The sequence below is a fragment of the Sinocyclocheilus grahami genome, unplaced genomic scaffold (genome assembly GCF_001515645.1).
Source record: "Sinocyclocheilus grahami isolate Dianchi unplaced genomic scaffold, SAMN03320097.WGS_v1.1 scaffold1786.1, whole genome shotgun sequence".
NCBI classification, from domain to species: Eukaryota; Metazoa; Chordata; class Actinopteri; order Cypriniformes; family Cyprinidae; genus Sinocyclocheilus; species Sinocyclocheilus grahami.
In genome coordinates, this window is record NW_015506965.1 from 61,990 (window position 1) to 78,093 (window position 16,104).

At 38.1% G+C, this 16,104-nt stretch overlaps 1 protein-coding gene across 1 annotated transcript; it reads right to left on the reverse strand.

Moving 5' to 3' along the window:
* Nucleotides 1–2,792: 2,792 nt before the first annotated feature.
* Nucleotides 2,793–15,626, reverse strand: LOC107572645 (pleckstrin homology domain-containing family N member 1-like). Its single transcript, XM_016259070.1, has 13 exons — nt 15,385–15,626; nt 13,220–13,310; nt 12,503–12,664; nt 11,427–11,507; nt 10,654–10,744; nt 8,825–8,958; nt 8,256–8,408; nt 5,028–5,108; nt 4,858–4,933; nt 4,550–4,695; nt 4,319–4,320; nt 4,103–4,254; nt 2,793–3,247 (listed from the first exon to the last, which is right to left on the reverse strand). The coding sequence occupies exons 1-13, from the start codon at nt 15,456–15,458 to the stop codon at nt 3,066–3,068; spliced, it is 1,425 nt and encodes a 474-aa protein (XP_016114556.1). The 5' UTR covers nt 15,459–15,626; the 3' UTR covers nt 2,793–3,065.
* Nucleotides 15,627–16,104: the final 478 nt, after the last annotated feature.

The window sequence follows — 16,104 nt, forward strand, 5'->3', positions numbered from 1 at the left end:
CACAGAAGCAAAGCAGCAGATGTTATAGGCCTACATAAAACGGTTAACAATGTTATTGAATAGAATATATTAAAAACCGTTATTGCGTGACGTAGGCATATTCTTATATAGGCATTCGCCGACAAAACAGTCGGAGATGCGTTTATGCATATATTTTCCCCCTATTTTACGCATTAGTAGTAGGCTAAAGCAGGACTTCGCAAGTTCTCTTGTAAAATAAAATTATAATAAAAAAAAAAACATGGAATAAACCGTGTAGCCTACAGAAAGCGAGTAAATAACTCTCAAAATTAGGCTACTAAAAAGGTCAATTTAATCTCGCAAAAACTCCCGTTAATAAAAAACTAGGCCTACACTGCATAATTAATCTCTTACACTGCATCTTTGTTGTTTATGGTGAATTCGGAGCTTGCACGTACACCGCTTTTATTATTATTGCAGCTTAGATGTTCAAATAGCTGCAGTACTCCGACTTTGCCACAAAGAAAAGTGCGTACGCCTGCTAAGACCCTGACCCAGTAGCCCCTCACTGCAGAACAAAGATCCAGGGGGTAGGGTCGCCGTGGATTTTAGCGTACGCACACTCTAAGATTAAATATGTGCATACGCACCTGTTTTATCACTGTGTTTATTTGTCACAAACAATGCAAAAACAGTACATATTTATTTATTTTCTAAAGAATAGCTTTGACCTCCACGGGACAAATATAATTTTCCAACAAAGAGTAGAAGGCCTTAATAAAAGAAGTATAAATAAAATAAAAAAAAGAATAATAATAAAAACTTACATTTAAAACTTAAATAGAAAAAATAACATATTTACATTTGGTATGTCTTTTTTTTTGTATAAAATATGCATATAATCACAATTACCAACAGTTTGTAAGACTCACAAACGAAACTAAATTCAAAACTCCAAAATGCTTAAAGCTGCAGTCCGTAACTTTTTTTTTTGTTTTGTTAAAAATGATCCGAAATCAATATTTGAGCAAGTACATAACCAGCCAGTGTTCAAAACTATCGCCTTACTTTAGCCCAATTCACAACGATTAGCTTATAATAATGTTTTCTAATTTGAGTGGTATGGGTAGGTTTTCGCGGGAAATTCGACCATGGCACTGTGTCATTATGTCACGTCTGTAAACAAAGAAGTTGTCCTGGCTACTAGACTATCGCATGTGAGGATCCTGCAGGTGGTGGATCATTTATATCCTTTTCTCACAGCAGCCAGAATAATTAAATGCATCATTTTGATGGCGGATTGTAATCCATAAAGGATTGTGTGTTTATGAAAAGCATGTGAATGAAATTATATTCCAGTTATAAATGTGCTTCTGATTACAGATAGCCTGGGATTACAAAGATTTGTATTTGAAAGTATGGGTAGGTTTTCGCGGGAAATTCGACCATGGTCATTATGTGTCATTATGTCACGTCTGTAAACAAAGAAGTTGTCCTGGACATGTGAGGATCCTGCAGGTGGTGGATCGTTTATATCCTTTTCTCACAGCAGCCAGAATAATTAAATGCATCATTTTGATGGCGGATTGTAATCCATAAAGGATTGTGTGTTTATGAAAAGCATGTGAATGAAATTATATTCCAGTTATAAATGTGCTTCTGATTACAGATAGCCTGGGATTACAAAGATTTGTATTTGAAAGAACCAACTTAAACTGTCTTCCGATACTGGGATTCAATTTAGAAAAATGTATAATTTAAGTCAAAATCCACTCACTAAGGTTAAGTTGTTAGTAAATTGAGCCATCTAAATACTTAATGCCGTAATTTAAGATCTAACATATCGTTTGTTGTGTTCTTTTTCACAGAGAGGCTCTGAATGTCTTACAGGATCTCCCACTTGTGAGCTTTAAATCACCCTCTGTGGTAATTCTGTCCTTTCGCTGGTCTTTCCTTCATGTGCCACCTGCAGTGCTGTCATTTAAAATACCCTGGACCTGAGCCATATTACACACACAAACATACACGCACATGCCCCTTCATCTGCACTCTTGTTTCCACTGCCATGTCCTGCCTGGGCAACCACACACCCCATCAAACCCTCTGTGTGTGTGCGCGCGTTGGAGAAGGTCATTCTAAAACCATCCTATTAGCTGTGCCGTGAGAGTCTGGTCTATGCACATGTCACCATGGATTATTTCCTCCCTATGGTGTTGTTTAAGCCTGACAAGTGAGTGTGTATACATGTGGCCTAATTAGACGATTAAGCTATTCAATTAAACCATTTTATTTTCGACCAGTCTATAAAACGTACTCATGATCTAGGTCAACATTTCAACAAAACTTGTGGCCACAAAACTGGTTGTGCAACTTGCTGTACATATCTTGCGTATCTATTTCTCTTTCTACATCCGTGAAACATGCATATCGTCATGCCATTGTGAATTGCCTCCTGACTTTAGTATGTAAAAAATTCTCACCTGGCGAGTAACCGTAAGATATCTGCTGCGCCTCCATGACAATGTGACCTGAGAAACCTCTCTGTAAAAGACAGGAGAACAGGAGTTCATTTATGTTATACTGTTTTGAAGCTACACAAATGTAGAGCAATATTTCTATCCAACTTTTTGTCCTATTCATAAAATAAACATTTCTTTACCTTTCAAAAGTTTGAGGCCAGTAAGATGTTTTTTAAAGAAATTAATACTGCTCCGGGTGTGTGTTCACAGTGTGTGTGTGTGTTTCACTTTTCACTTTCACTTTTATTCAGCAAGGATGCATTAAATTGATCAAAAGAGACAGTAAAGACATTTATAATGTTACGAAAGTTTTCTATTTTTCTTATATTCATATATACATAAATGCGTCAATGACTAATACACTTATTCGTACCGAATGCATACAGCAGTCTGAAGTCATCACCACAAAATGAAAGGATATTACATGTGCAAAATATGTCATAAAGCCACTGAATAAACAAACTGTGAATATCCAGATACTCGGGCATGCCAGCCCTTGGTGAAAACATGCCCAGTGTGCATGTGTGGCTTTGATTAGTCTGCTATGTGTGCAAGTCCGGACGGGCATAAGCCCATTGTTCTCTTTTATGACCATCTCTGCTGTGTTGTCATAGCGCCCAGGCCTTGAGCTCCAAAGTAAGCCAGTGTCCGGTGTGGTGACGTTCCAGGCAGGGGTTGAATCATCCTATTATCTGGGTCAAACTCCCATATGTTATCATAGTCCATTTCCTGGTCATCTGGATCCACTGGCTGAAGGTAAGAGTCATCTGTAAGAAGCAAAAGACAATGATTAATGTCTTCAAATACTTGAAATATTTAGTTGAATGGTTTTTCTACAAAATTTTGACCAACTTAAACTGTCTTCCGATACTGGGATTCAATTTAGAAAAATGTATAATTTAAGTCAAAATCCACTCACTAAGGTTAAGTTGTTAGTAAATTGAGCCATCTAAATACTTAATGCCGTAATTTAAGATCTAACATATCGTTTGTTGTGTTCTTTTTCACAGAGAGGCTCTGAATGTCTTACAGGATCTCCCACTTGTGAGCTTTAAATCACCCTCTGTGGTAATTCTGTCCTTTCGCTGGTCTTTCCTTCATGTGCCACCTGCAGTGCTGTCATTTAAAATACCCTGGACCTGAGCCATATTACACACACAAACATACACGCACATGCCCCTTCATCTGCACTCTTGTTTCCACTGCCATGTCCTGCCTGGGCAACCACACACCCCATCAAACCCTCTGTGTGTGTGCGCGCGTTGGAGAAGGTCATTCTAAAACCATCCTATTAGCTGTGCCGTGAGAGTCTGGTCTATGCACATGTCACCATGGATTATTTCCTCCCTATGGTGTTGTTTAAGCCTGACAAGTGAGTGTGTATACATGTGGCCTAATTAGACGATTAAGCTATTCAATTAAACCATTTTATTTTCGACCAGTCTATAAAACGTACTCATGATCTAGGTCAACATTTCAACAAAACTTGTGGCCACAAAACTGGTTGTGCAACTTGCTGTACATATCTTGCGTATCTATTTCTCTTTCTACATCCGTGAAACATGCATATCGTCATGCCATTGTGAATTGCCTCCTGACTTTAGTATGTAAAAAATTCTCACCTGGCGAGTAACCGTAAGATATCTGCTGCGCCTCCATGACAATGTGACCTGAGAAACCTCTCTGTAAAAGACAGGAGAACAGGAGTTCATTTATGTTATACTGTTTTGAAGCTACACAAATGTAGAGCAATATTTCTATCCAACTTTTTGTCCTATTCATAAAATAAACATTTCTTTACCTTTCAAAAGTTTGAGGCCAGTAAGATGATATGCCACACCTGTGAGGTGGATGGATTATCTCGGCAAAGGAGAAGTGCTCACTAACACAGATTTAGATAGATTTGTGAACAATATTTGAGAGAAATAGGCCTTTTGTGTACATAGAAAAATTCTTAGATCTTTGAGTTCAGATCATGAAAAATGGGGGCAAAAACAAAAGTGTTGCTTTGCGTTTATAATTTTGTTCAGTGTAAGATATTCAACACCAAGATGGAAGTGATCGCTCACCTGTTTCTGTGTTGGAGTGTAAATTATGTCATAGACCGGGGGAGGAGGGCTGAGGATGGGGACGTCAGCGCTTTTGAAATACAGGATCCAGTCATTGAACTCGCTTTTGTCCAGACAGGACACAACGATGGGGTTTATCAACTTCCCTAACAACAAAACCCACAAGAGTTAGATTCATGAATCTGTGCAGAAACAGGGCACAGCATGATAGGAAAACAGTAAGAGTTTACACTCATCTTTATGGCACATATCAGATCTTTGCCAAGAACGATAACATCCAGCAACTGAAGTTTGACTTGTTAACTCACCCTCAATCATAAATGTGTTGGGCTTGATGTCCTGGCAGGGAGTTGTAACTGTGATCATGTTGAGAGGAAGTTTGCCCTGCAATTGCAAATGCATTCAAGATTATTTGCGTCACTGGATTACTCCATACAATAAACTTAACTGTTGTGCAAATGAAGTTATTTTGAGATACCTTGTAAAAGAGGCCATCACTCTCTTCTGACAGAATTATGAGATAGTTGGGATACAACACCAGCAGACGGTCATACTGCTCCTGTGAGTCAAACAGAGGAATTGAATCACGTTCATTATTGCTTACACTACAGTAAAAAAGGCAAGAAGCAAATATTGAGTAACTTGTTTTGGACACTTTCTTGCAGTTACTTCATCTATTTTTGCTCCACCAACAAACTATTTCCAAATAAGCAGCAGAGCTAGTGCGTCTGTATAGTTGTGTACCTAAAGGAATTAGTGTTTTTGAACAAATCGATCGAAAGACTGTTTAAATGACTCACTCTTGCATCCCTAAGTGAATCAGTGTGTTTGAACAAATAGTTTGAGTGAATGATTCAATGACTCACGGCGAGCAAATATTGAGTAACTTGTTTTGGACACTTTCTTGCAGTTACTTCATCTATTTTTGCTCCACCAACAAACTATTTCCAAATAAGCAGCAGAGCTAGTGCGTCTGTATAGTTGTGTACCTAAAGGAATCAGTGTTTTTGAACAAATCGATCGAAAGACTGTTTAAATGACTCACTCTTGCATCCCTAAGTGAATCAGTGTGTTTGAACAAATAGTTTGAGTGAATGATTCAATGACTCACGGCTAGTGATGGGAGAAATTAAAGGGTTAGTTCACCCAAAAATTCTGTCATTAATTACTCACCCTCATGTTGTTTCAAACCCGTAAGACCGGTTCAACCGTAATTTTACGAAGCTCCGAGAATTCTTTTTGTGCGCAAAAGAAAAAAAATAACGACTTTATTCAACAATTCGTCTCCTTTGTTCGCCATTTTGGAGAATATCCGCTAGATGTAAACAGCGTATGCTGTTCTGAGTCAGTTGCGGCACACGGATACGCTATTTTCGTTCAGATCAAATCAAAACAAAGTAGGAAACAGATCCGGCATGAAGCAGCTGACACAGAACAGCATACGCTGTTTACGTCCAACGGATACTCTCCAAAATGGCGCTACAGGGTGATGCGGAGGAGACGAATTGTTGAATGAAGTCGTATTTTACCGATTTCCTTGCTACGTCTCTGGACTTGGGAACATTTCAGTTGTATTGCTGTCTATGCAGGGTCAGACAGCTCTCAGATTCCATCAAAAATATCTTAATTTGTGTTCCGAAGATGAACGAAGGTCTTACGGGTTTGAACAAATAAGCAGCAGAGCTAGTGCGTCTGTATAGTTGTGTACCTAAAGGAATCAGTGTTTTTGAACAAATCGATCGAAAGACTGTTTAAATGACTCACTCTTGCATCCCTAAGTGAATCAGTGTGTTTGAACAAATAGTTTGAGTGAATGATTCAATGACTCACGGCTAGTGATGGGAGAAATTAAAGGGTTAGTTCACCCAAAAATTCTGTCATTAATTACTCACCCTCATGTTGTTTCAAACCCGTAAGACCTTCGTTCATCTTTGGAACACAAATTAAGATATTTTTGATGGAATCTGTCAGAGCTGTCTGACCCCCCAACGGATACTCTCCAAAATGGCGCTACAGGGTGATGCGGAGGAGACGAATTGTTGAATGAAGTCGTATTTTACCGATTTCCTTGCTACGTCTCTGGACTTGGGAACATTTCAGTTGTATTGCTGTCTATGCAGGGTCAGACAGCTCTCAGATTCCATCAAAAATATCTTAATTTGTGTTCCGAAGATGAACGAAGGTCTTACGGGTTTGAAAAGACATGAGGGTGAGGGTGATTCAAAAATCTGAATCAACTGAACCAATTGCGTCGCAAAATGATTAATTGTTTCGAAGCGCCTGAAAACCGCAAGCTGACATTACCTGCTGGTCAAAATGGTGTAAATGCAACAAGAGCTCAACCCAAACCTGCAAAGACCCCTTTTACAAACCAATAAGAACTGTGAACCATCGGAATTTGAACAGTTTCGAAACAGTAGCCTTGTTTGCTGAAATCACCTGACTTGGCGAGTTTGGTTCGAACCACGGATTCGAAAACAAAAGATTCGCAAAAGCATTGAAGCTTCATGAAGTACTGGTTCGAAAGCGCTCATCACTACTAACACCCAAATATAGACAAGCGGAGTGAAACAAACAGTTGAAAATCCAAAATCATGTTGGAATGGAATTCAAGGACCGGAACAAACGGTTGTATAATAATATCTAAGAAGCTGACCGTTACTTTGCACTACAATGTGTAAAGCACAGATTTCCCTGAGGTCTTGCTCCGACCACGAGTGTGTGTTTTAACTCGGTTCAGGGTGTGTTCAAAGACAGCTGTTGTGTGAGTCAAATCAAATGCGTGAGGCAAGCAACTGGTTTACACACCCTTTTCACAAGCAGATCCTCTCCACTCTCACAGTACACTTAAGGACTATCAGTTGCTCACCCTCCCTCACTCTCTGGGAAAAGGTTTAGATATTTGGCCACACGTACACTGGCTATTTGGTTACACTACAGTCCCCATAGTATGAACTGACGTGGTTTGTGTTTATGCTGTCGGTTCAATGAAACCTGCTGAATCCAGGCAGACTTTGACTAATGAGGGTAGTGTGAAAGTGGCCATGCCAAAACAGACCCTGAGAGTAAACCGAGCTTGCTTTGCACCTCTTGAGAAAGCATGGAAGTGAATTTAGACCCTCCTCATGCTAAGACCAAACAATTAATTCAAAGGCTTTTCAGAGTGAACGTCTTTCTGTGTAATGCCACTGTGTTCAAATGAACTTAACGGTAATTCGATTTCCTTATAATGTTTTGAGTAATAAATAAAATAGCTTCATATTAAAATAATCATTAGGACGGGGGCAGTTGTGGCCTAATGGTTAGAGAGTCGGACTTCTAACCCAAAGGTTGTGGGTTTGAGTCTCGGTACTGACAGGGATTGTAGGTGGGGGGAGTGGTTGTTCAATGCTCTCTTCCACCCTCAATACAACAACTGAGGTGAGAACCTTCAGCAAGGCACCGAACCCCCAACTACTCCCTAGGCACCACAGCAAAAATGCCTGCCCACTGCTCTGGATGTGTGTGTGTTCACTACTCACTGCTGTGTTTGTGCACTCGGATGGGTTAAATGCAGAGTACAAATTCTGAATATGGGACAGAACTTTCTGATATAATGCTGTTGTTTTATGCCATTGCATTTATGCAAAAAAAAATGTTCAGGTTGTATAAATAATCTAACCAAAATAAAGGACGAGATAAGGACAACAGCTTGGAGAGCTCTTACCTGACAAGGCATGTGTTGCAGCTTGACTTTCGTGACGTAAGTAATGGGCCCTAGACTCTCTCGTTGCGAGCCCTCCCACTCATAAATGGGCTCTTTACTGATGGAGTTCCTCAGCTCCTCCTTTTCCACTTTGGACTCTTCTGAGTACTGTACCTTTGGAGGCAATATTGGGTTTAAATCCATGTTCAAAAGTTAAAACTGGCATGATGTGTCTTGTTATGTCATGTGAAAGATAAAGGAGTGTTATTAGCATTGGGAATTTTAGAGAAATCCATTGCTTCTTGATTGCACATCTCTGCTAATTATGGGATGCGGATGTTTTGCTCAGTGAGCTCACTTGCCGCAATAGCATGATGTGTCAGAACAGGAAAGAAAACATGTCTTTTTCAAATCCAGCTAAGGTGACCACAAAAGAAACCACTCCCTTATGAAATCCCAAAGGACAATGACCAACATTAGTCACTCTGACCTGAATTAACACCTTTTTTTTAACATGTTCATTGTCATACACTTTGATTTGGCAGCTAGCAAGTACAGGTACTTCTGATAAAAGGTAGATTTTGCAATACCTTAATTCTTGTGTATGTCTCTGGTGTGATTGCAGTGCCGCCATTGGCCTCGATTTGTTCTTTCAAAAGGCCAAACCAGTTGTTCATCTCCTCCTCTGTCGAGCAGTACACGATGATAGGGTTCAAGCTGACCCCTACAAAGGGGAACGGGGACAAGGGGTCAGAGGTTAGGTCAGATGACTACAACCAGTGACCATCTGGATCTCTTTAAGAGCCTGCAACAGGTTGCTGAATATTTTAGTGAATATCTTGTTTTTAAGTATAGATGCATTTTGTCTAGATACCGTTGCTCTGATTCATGTCAAAATGTCAGTGTTGACACTTCAGACCCTGAGAGCAAATAATCTGTTTCAAGAGCTCTTAACATTACAACATGCCATGCATTTGCAATAAACCTGTTGTCCCTTCTTGAAAATAGCTATTCTGAAAGAATGCATCAAACCTGGAATCTCACTTTTATCAGACTCGCATTCCAGCCATTATCAGCGTAGATATCAGCCACTCTGACCTGCCCTGTACAGTCATTTCCAGTTAGATGTGATGCGTTTTTAGCAAAGGCACGTGTTCATGTGCAAGACTTGGTCCTTTTTTCCCAGGTTACATATTTAGTCAGGACTGGAAATGCTGCTGTGTGCCTCATAGATTCCCAAATCTCACTCCCAGCAATCTAAGACATCATCTTTCCAATCTAAAATACAGTAGTGAGTCCTATCTGATATAATGTTGTGGCAAATAAGAAGATTTATTCACTAATTTGGAAAGTGGGATTTAACATCACATAACGGTTAAGCTTTAATTATTTTTCATTCAATCACGGTCACATTGACTCTTCTTCCGAGAACGTTAAGCATAGTTTGAAGCTTTTTGTTGATTGCTCAGCGTGACAAAGCAATAAAGTCAATATTTTCTAATGTGGTAAATTGTCATAAAAAAATTATAAGCAAACTTGTGTGTTCAGGTCCAGTGCTCTGGAATGCGGAGTACTTTAACTGTGACAGAGAGGTGAAGAAAGAAAGGGCCCTCGTAGCTCCAGCTGAGCGAGTTCAGGAGCACCTGTTGTATAACAAGGGGGGTCTTGGGGACAATTTATCTCTCTTCTGACTAGTGGCAAATGGAGGAGGGTTTAGTTAGTCTTAGTGCTTTTGAACCTCTGGAATGTCCAGAGGAAACATGGAAAGTGTTTTTTTAAGCTTACATAGTGTGCCTTTACAATGTATGCCTCATCTGTCTTTTGTTTTCTGGTTAGTTTAGAGTCACAAATTCCACCCTTAAATATCACTGAGAACAACGGGGTTTAGAATAAAAAAATAAATTAAAATAAATTAAAAATCCTCGTAGCTCCAGCTGAGCGAGTTCAGGAGCACCTGTTGTATAACAAGGGGGGTCTTGGGGACAATTTATCTCTCTTCTGACTAGTGGCAAATGGAGGAGGGTTTAGTTAGTCTTAGTGCTTTTGAACCTCTTGAATGTCCAGAGGAAACATGGAAAGTGTTTTTTTAAGCTTACATAGTGTGCCTTTACAATGTATGCCTCATCCGTCTTTTGTTTTCTGGTTAGTTTAGAGTCACAAATTCCACCCTTAAATCTCACTGAGAACAACGGGGTTTAGAATAAAAAAATAAATTAAAATAAATTAAAAATTAAATTAAAAAATAAAAATAAATAAATAAAAATAGACCTCCAAAATGTAAAAAATAAAATATTACAGAAATACAAAACTTTGTATTGGGCAATTATATGTATGTAACTATATCTCCATGTTGCTTTATCTTGTGTTTCTTGCATACCCTTTCCTGTTTGTTCAGCCCTGAATTATCAAGCACACTCACCATTTATCTGGAATGCAAATTCCTGCAGATCACCAAAGCTGTTCCTGTTCTGCACCTTGCAAATTGTAAGCTCTTTGAGAGGAAGTGTTCCCTGTAAAAATGAAAAAATCCACATTGAAAATATGGAATTCAAAATTATTTACACATTTATTTATTTTTAAAACAGTAAAAAAGTTTTTTTAATTAAAAAAAAAGGTTTTTTTACATTTTTAAAATTGAAAATAAAAATTGTATTTTATATATTATATTTTATAATATACAATTTAACTTTAATATACAATAATATATACTTTACAAAATAACTTTAATTTATACCTGGGAATGATTGGAAAGTTTTACGATTTTTTTTTCTAACAAATAAATGTTTCATTGTAATGAAAAGTATGACATTTCAGATGTCTGTCACTTTGATACATTCAGTATTGCACAACACTCTTTGACTGATAATGAACATTTATTACTGTCCAAATGACTCAGGTTAGTGAATAGACATAATAAAACCTGATTAATACAAGTCACAATAGAAAGAGACAAATTTTATGATTGAATACAACTTAATGTGGCATTTTTGGCAAGGAGAGGTGACACATTTTACATCACAAAGCATAGAAAGACTGTAATATCCGTCTCCGTTACCACATGACTCAAACGACAGTTCCTGCCTAAGGCAGTGACACAACCATGGACATATATGGGGCTCCTTTACATTTCGACCTGTGGTATGCACTGTTTATTGTGTGTAACAAACGGAATACAGTAGGTGCATCTTTTACCTGGTATGTGAGTCCAGTTGTGTTGTTGGAGACAAAATGAAGATGTGTTTGGAACAGGTCCAAATAGCAGTTATGCACATCCTGAAAGAACAGACGCATTCCATCAGCTCAGCATCGACACAATCAGAAGGATCATTCTAGGTAATGCTCCTTTATAGGCTTGAATTTAACAACACTGACGGATTAAAAGATTTCACTCTCCCATAGTCTGAATACAAGATTTTCAAAGGTCATGTTGAAGGCAAACTCCAAACAAGATGCAACATTTCACTCAGACAAAACAAACAAAAAAAAATAGACAGGGCATTAATATGTGGTAAATGTAGCCATCTTGTTCACAGTCCCTGGAATTAATGATTAAATACTCCTGTGTAAATCAAGTTTCTTTGTGAAAACTTTCTGAGAAGTGTTTGTTTGCTCTAAAGACTAGTTTAGCAGCTGACATTGATTTATCACTGACAGCTCATTTCCTTTAATCTGATCTAGGCCTTTACTTTACCACATGTTACAGAATATGCCATTATCACAAATACTGTTAGGTAACATTTCCTTTCAACTGTAATATCACCACTGTACATTATGTTCCCTCTTTGACCTCACCCTGTGTCGGGGTATTTTGCTTTTCTTCACCTTCATACAAATTTTTTTCCCAGTATGACCACATGTTATCAAACTAAAGAGATTCCCACGCTTCAGAGCCAATGTGTAATATATAAGTGGTTTGATCAGTCCGCTCTGCCCCAACTCTGAGCCATTTCACAACACCTTACATCTCTGCGTGTTCCGACACGGCTTAAACTCCCCAAACCGAGTTGCATCAATTATTCAGCAAATGCATGTACGTCATTCTCACAGCGCTTCATACAACCACCATGTGACATCTTGTATCTTCCATCTGTTTGTTATGCATTACCTCATAGAGAGTGAGTAAGTGACTGTTATGGCTGCTCAGACCACCTTAATCATCATATGAAAGTCTGTTTTGAAAGGTTTATTGAATGAATATTCTTGACGACTGCGTGTTTGTTTGTAGTTTGATTGGGTATGTGTTTTAGATGCGAGTTGGTGTGTCTTACCTGGCAGTGCAGGAAGCGGAAGCGGACTTTGGAGCTGTGGATCATTCTGCCATAGTTCTTTACATTGATGCTGCTCTTTTTCCATCCACTAGCTGGGTCGTAGGGGAACGGAGGGTCCCATTTGATGTTCTCGATCGTCTGGAGATCTTTGGGTGACATTTCCTATGTCAACACAGTGTTAAAAATGAGTTCCTTTTCTCAGTTACATCTGATATGCACAGTTGTACGCATTAAATGTGAAATCCCAGCTAATAGGCAGTGTTTTCAGAACTTTTGTCTAAAGTTCTTTAAAGGTTTTCTCAAAGTTACAAACAAAACATGTTCTTAGAATTTTTTTAAGTTAGCTTGAAAAACATTTGCAACATGTTAGCATCAAAATAATATTTATACGTTTACGTTCTGAAACCAGTGTCGTAAGTTATGAGAACGCTATTTCCAAATATTCTGTGAACATTCAAAAGCTTCAAATTTTGAATAATTCCATAATGTTTCTAAAACATTTAAAACAAACTGACATTTTAAATGAACTTTCAAAAATAACGTTTTTAAAACGTTCTTAGAACATAAACTTGTTTTCTGGTAACATTTTACAAGATGTTAGTATAACCCAAGAAAAACTCTGTTAAAACATACAAAATTAGGTGTTTTGAACATTCACAGAACTTTTCATGATTTACTGAGAAGGTTAGAAAAATCATTAGCTGGGAGGTTCTTCACCTTTCTTGGGGTGACAGTGCAGAGAATGTTGATGATGCTATTGGACTTCTCCTGGCCCTCCTGCGGGTACTTTTTCCGGAATAAACGGCTGCTGCTCATAAAACAGTAGACCCTAGTTAGTCAAGTATAGGGTTGTGGGATAAGAAAAATGGATGTGACCCCACACAGGGGTTATCTTGACTCAAGATGATCAGTTAATCAGTCAGAGTCAATCTGTCTGTGAAGATTCTGGTGCTCAGTGTCCCACACAAAAGATTACATCACCATTACACATGTCCATTCTTCCTTAGCTTGCACAAGTCAACATATCAGATTAACATCTCTGTCTGCACCATTTAAAGAGAAAAAAACAATAAAGCTTATGTTACAAACCACAATGCACCGCTCATGAAATGCCTTTTGTTACCCATGACCCCCATTTATAATCATTAGTGTCAGATCTGTATAATGAAGTCCTTCCCGCCAAACGATAAGCTAAGCAAGTCAAAGTCATCCTTAGCGAGAGACACGTCCTCAGTGACTCCCATGTTTTTCTTCTCTCTCTTTGTCAATCTGTCTCTGCTTTGAATGCAATTAGCATAACAACACTGGGCTCATTCATGCAGACAATAATGGGAAGTATCGGTGATTTACTAGGACTCAGTGATGAACGCGTTTGGCATCCGGAGAATTCATCCGGGAGAAGAATGCAGGTTGTAGGTAGTTTGTTGCACAGAACATGCTCGTAAAAGTGATGAAAGTTTGACAGCGACAACTTTGTAACTTTATGTAAGAGGCATCAACTATTTCCAGCAGATCACCTTTTGTTTTCATTAAAAATGCAACCATTGAGAGGACTTATTTTAAATCTGATAGGGGTCCTGGGTTTTAAAGGGGCCGGGTCCCGCTTCACTGAACTTTGATCTGATATGTTCGCAGTAAAAATACAAAGACTTTTTTTATGGGCTCGGACTCTGAACCCTAACTGAACCCAGTAACTAACATTCAGAGGACATGCAAACCAGACACAACAGACAAACGGTCTGATTTAAAATAGGCCAACTGTCTATTTTACTGACAGGTAGTCGGAAGAGCTGTCCAAATTGGACAGCAGTAAATTATGCGGATCACTGTCACTAGCAGTGCAAGCACAATAGTATTACTTTCTGTGCAGGATAAACCCAATTCTCTCAAAAAACCACAAAACCTGAGAACCTTCCCTGAAGGCTGCACTGGAAACAGAAATAGAGCTAACTTCATTACACTTGTGAATTCTATCAGCAGATGAATGTATCAGTCAGTGTGAAGTGAGATCCTGACGCTGAGCTAATGAGATTTACAGGCAGCATCATTACACCGCTAAATTCAAATCACTAACCCATGTTCATCATGTCAGTGTGCTATAAAATATCATTTTTCAATGAGAATTTTTTTGTCTTGTTCTCCATTAGAAAATCATTATATATTACTAAACCTTTTAAGAAGCAAAATGGCAAAAGCTAAAAGTATTTTCACAGAATATGACTGATCTTTTTTTTTTTTACCTTTTTGGCAATTTTTCCTTCTTTTAAATATAAAAGTATACAATTAAAATTATATTTAATTAAATAATTATTATTATTTTCATATTTAAAAAATATAAATTAGGCAAAAAAAAACCTGTTTCACAGTGGGGTGAGGAAAATATAATGAATTCAAAATATATTTTCTGAAACCAAATCTTATAAATGAATATATTATACACTGTAAAAAAATGATGTTTTTTGTTGTAAATTAAACAGATTATTAGAGTTTGTTTTACAGTAAATAGTATTTCAGTTTTTTCTGCATTAAAATTGCATGTTTAATTAAATGTGTGCATTTGTGTGTAATTGTGAAATTTATAAGACATTTCTGTGTAAAAATAGTTTCTACATCAAATAGTTTTCAGTGTACACAAGTTTGCTTCTCAAGTGAATTTATCTCATTTTAATGATGATTACACATTTCTACTGGAAAACAAGACAAAACTACCGATGTTTGAGTTATAATATTGTTATTTCATTTCCAAACTTCTGCCATTTCAGTCCAATATCAAACTCATACATTAAACGTCGGAACATTTCATGACATCCCTCTAGTTTGCTTGACATGTCTTCATACTTTTAAAACTTGGTCGTTTTAAGGTAGTATCTCATGGTTCTTACCTGTTCCTGCGTATGAAGCTCTTGCTGGAGAACCTGAAGTTGTGTTGGGGGACGCATGACATACTACTCCCCATGTTGATCCTGGGACAGTGTGTGTATCTCCTCGATGAGAGAGTGCTGATGTATCTGCCTGCAAGATCAATATAGTTTAGTGATCCCTGTTGTAATCCAACCTCCCTGGAGTGAGTGAGTGTGTGTGTGTCTGTTCACCAGAGAGACAAGACTGATACTGAAGCAGCAGACAGGCGAGAGGAGAGTGTATGAGAGAGGGAGTGTGTCAGTGGGTGGAGATAAAGTGAGGTGTGTGTGGGCAAGGGGGAGGGAGGGAGACGAAGACGGGGGACTGGAGCAATGAAGTTCACACCTTCTGCGTGAGATCCTCTCACTAAATAAAGCCTAAATGACAAAGGGGAACGTGTAGTTTTTCACAGCTTATAGTGAACAAATGGCACTAATTTGAATGTTTGAATACTCTGATGAAAGAGTATTAAAGTCTGAATGGAGCCTGCTGGTGTCACTTAAGAGGTCACACCAAACATGTCTGGACATGGACATGCTCTGAATACTTCAGGCTCATTATATTATTCACACACCAAAATAATTAAAATACTGTGTAATGAAAAAGTTCTAGAAAACTTTTAAAAAATCACGAAATGTCCATCATTTTCTTGTATTTGATTTTTTGTGTTTATTATTGATAATTTTTTTTATTATAATAAT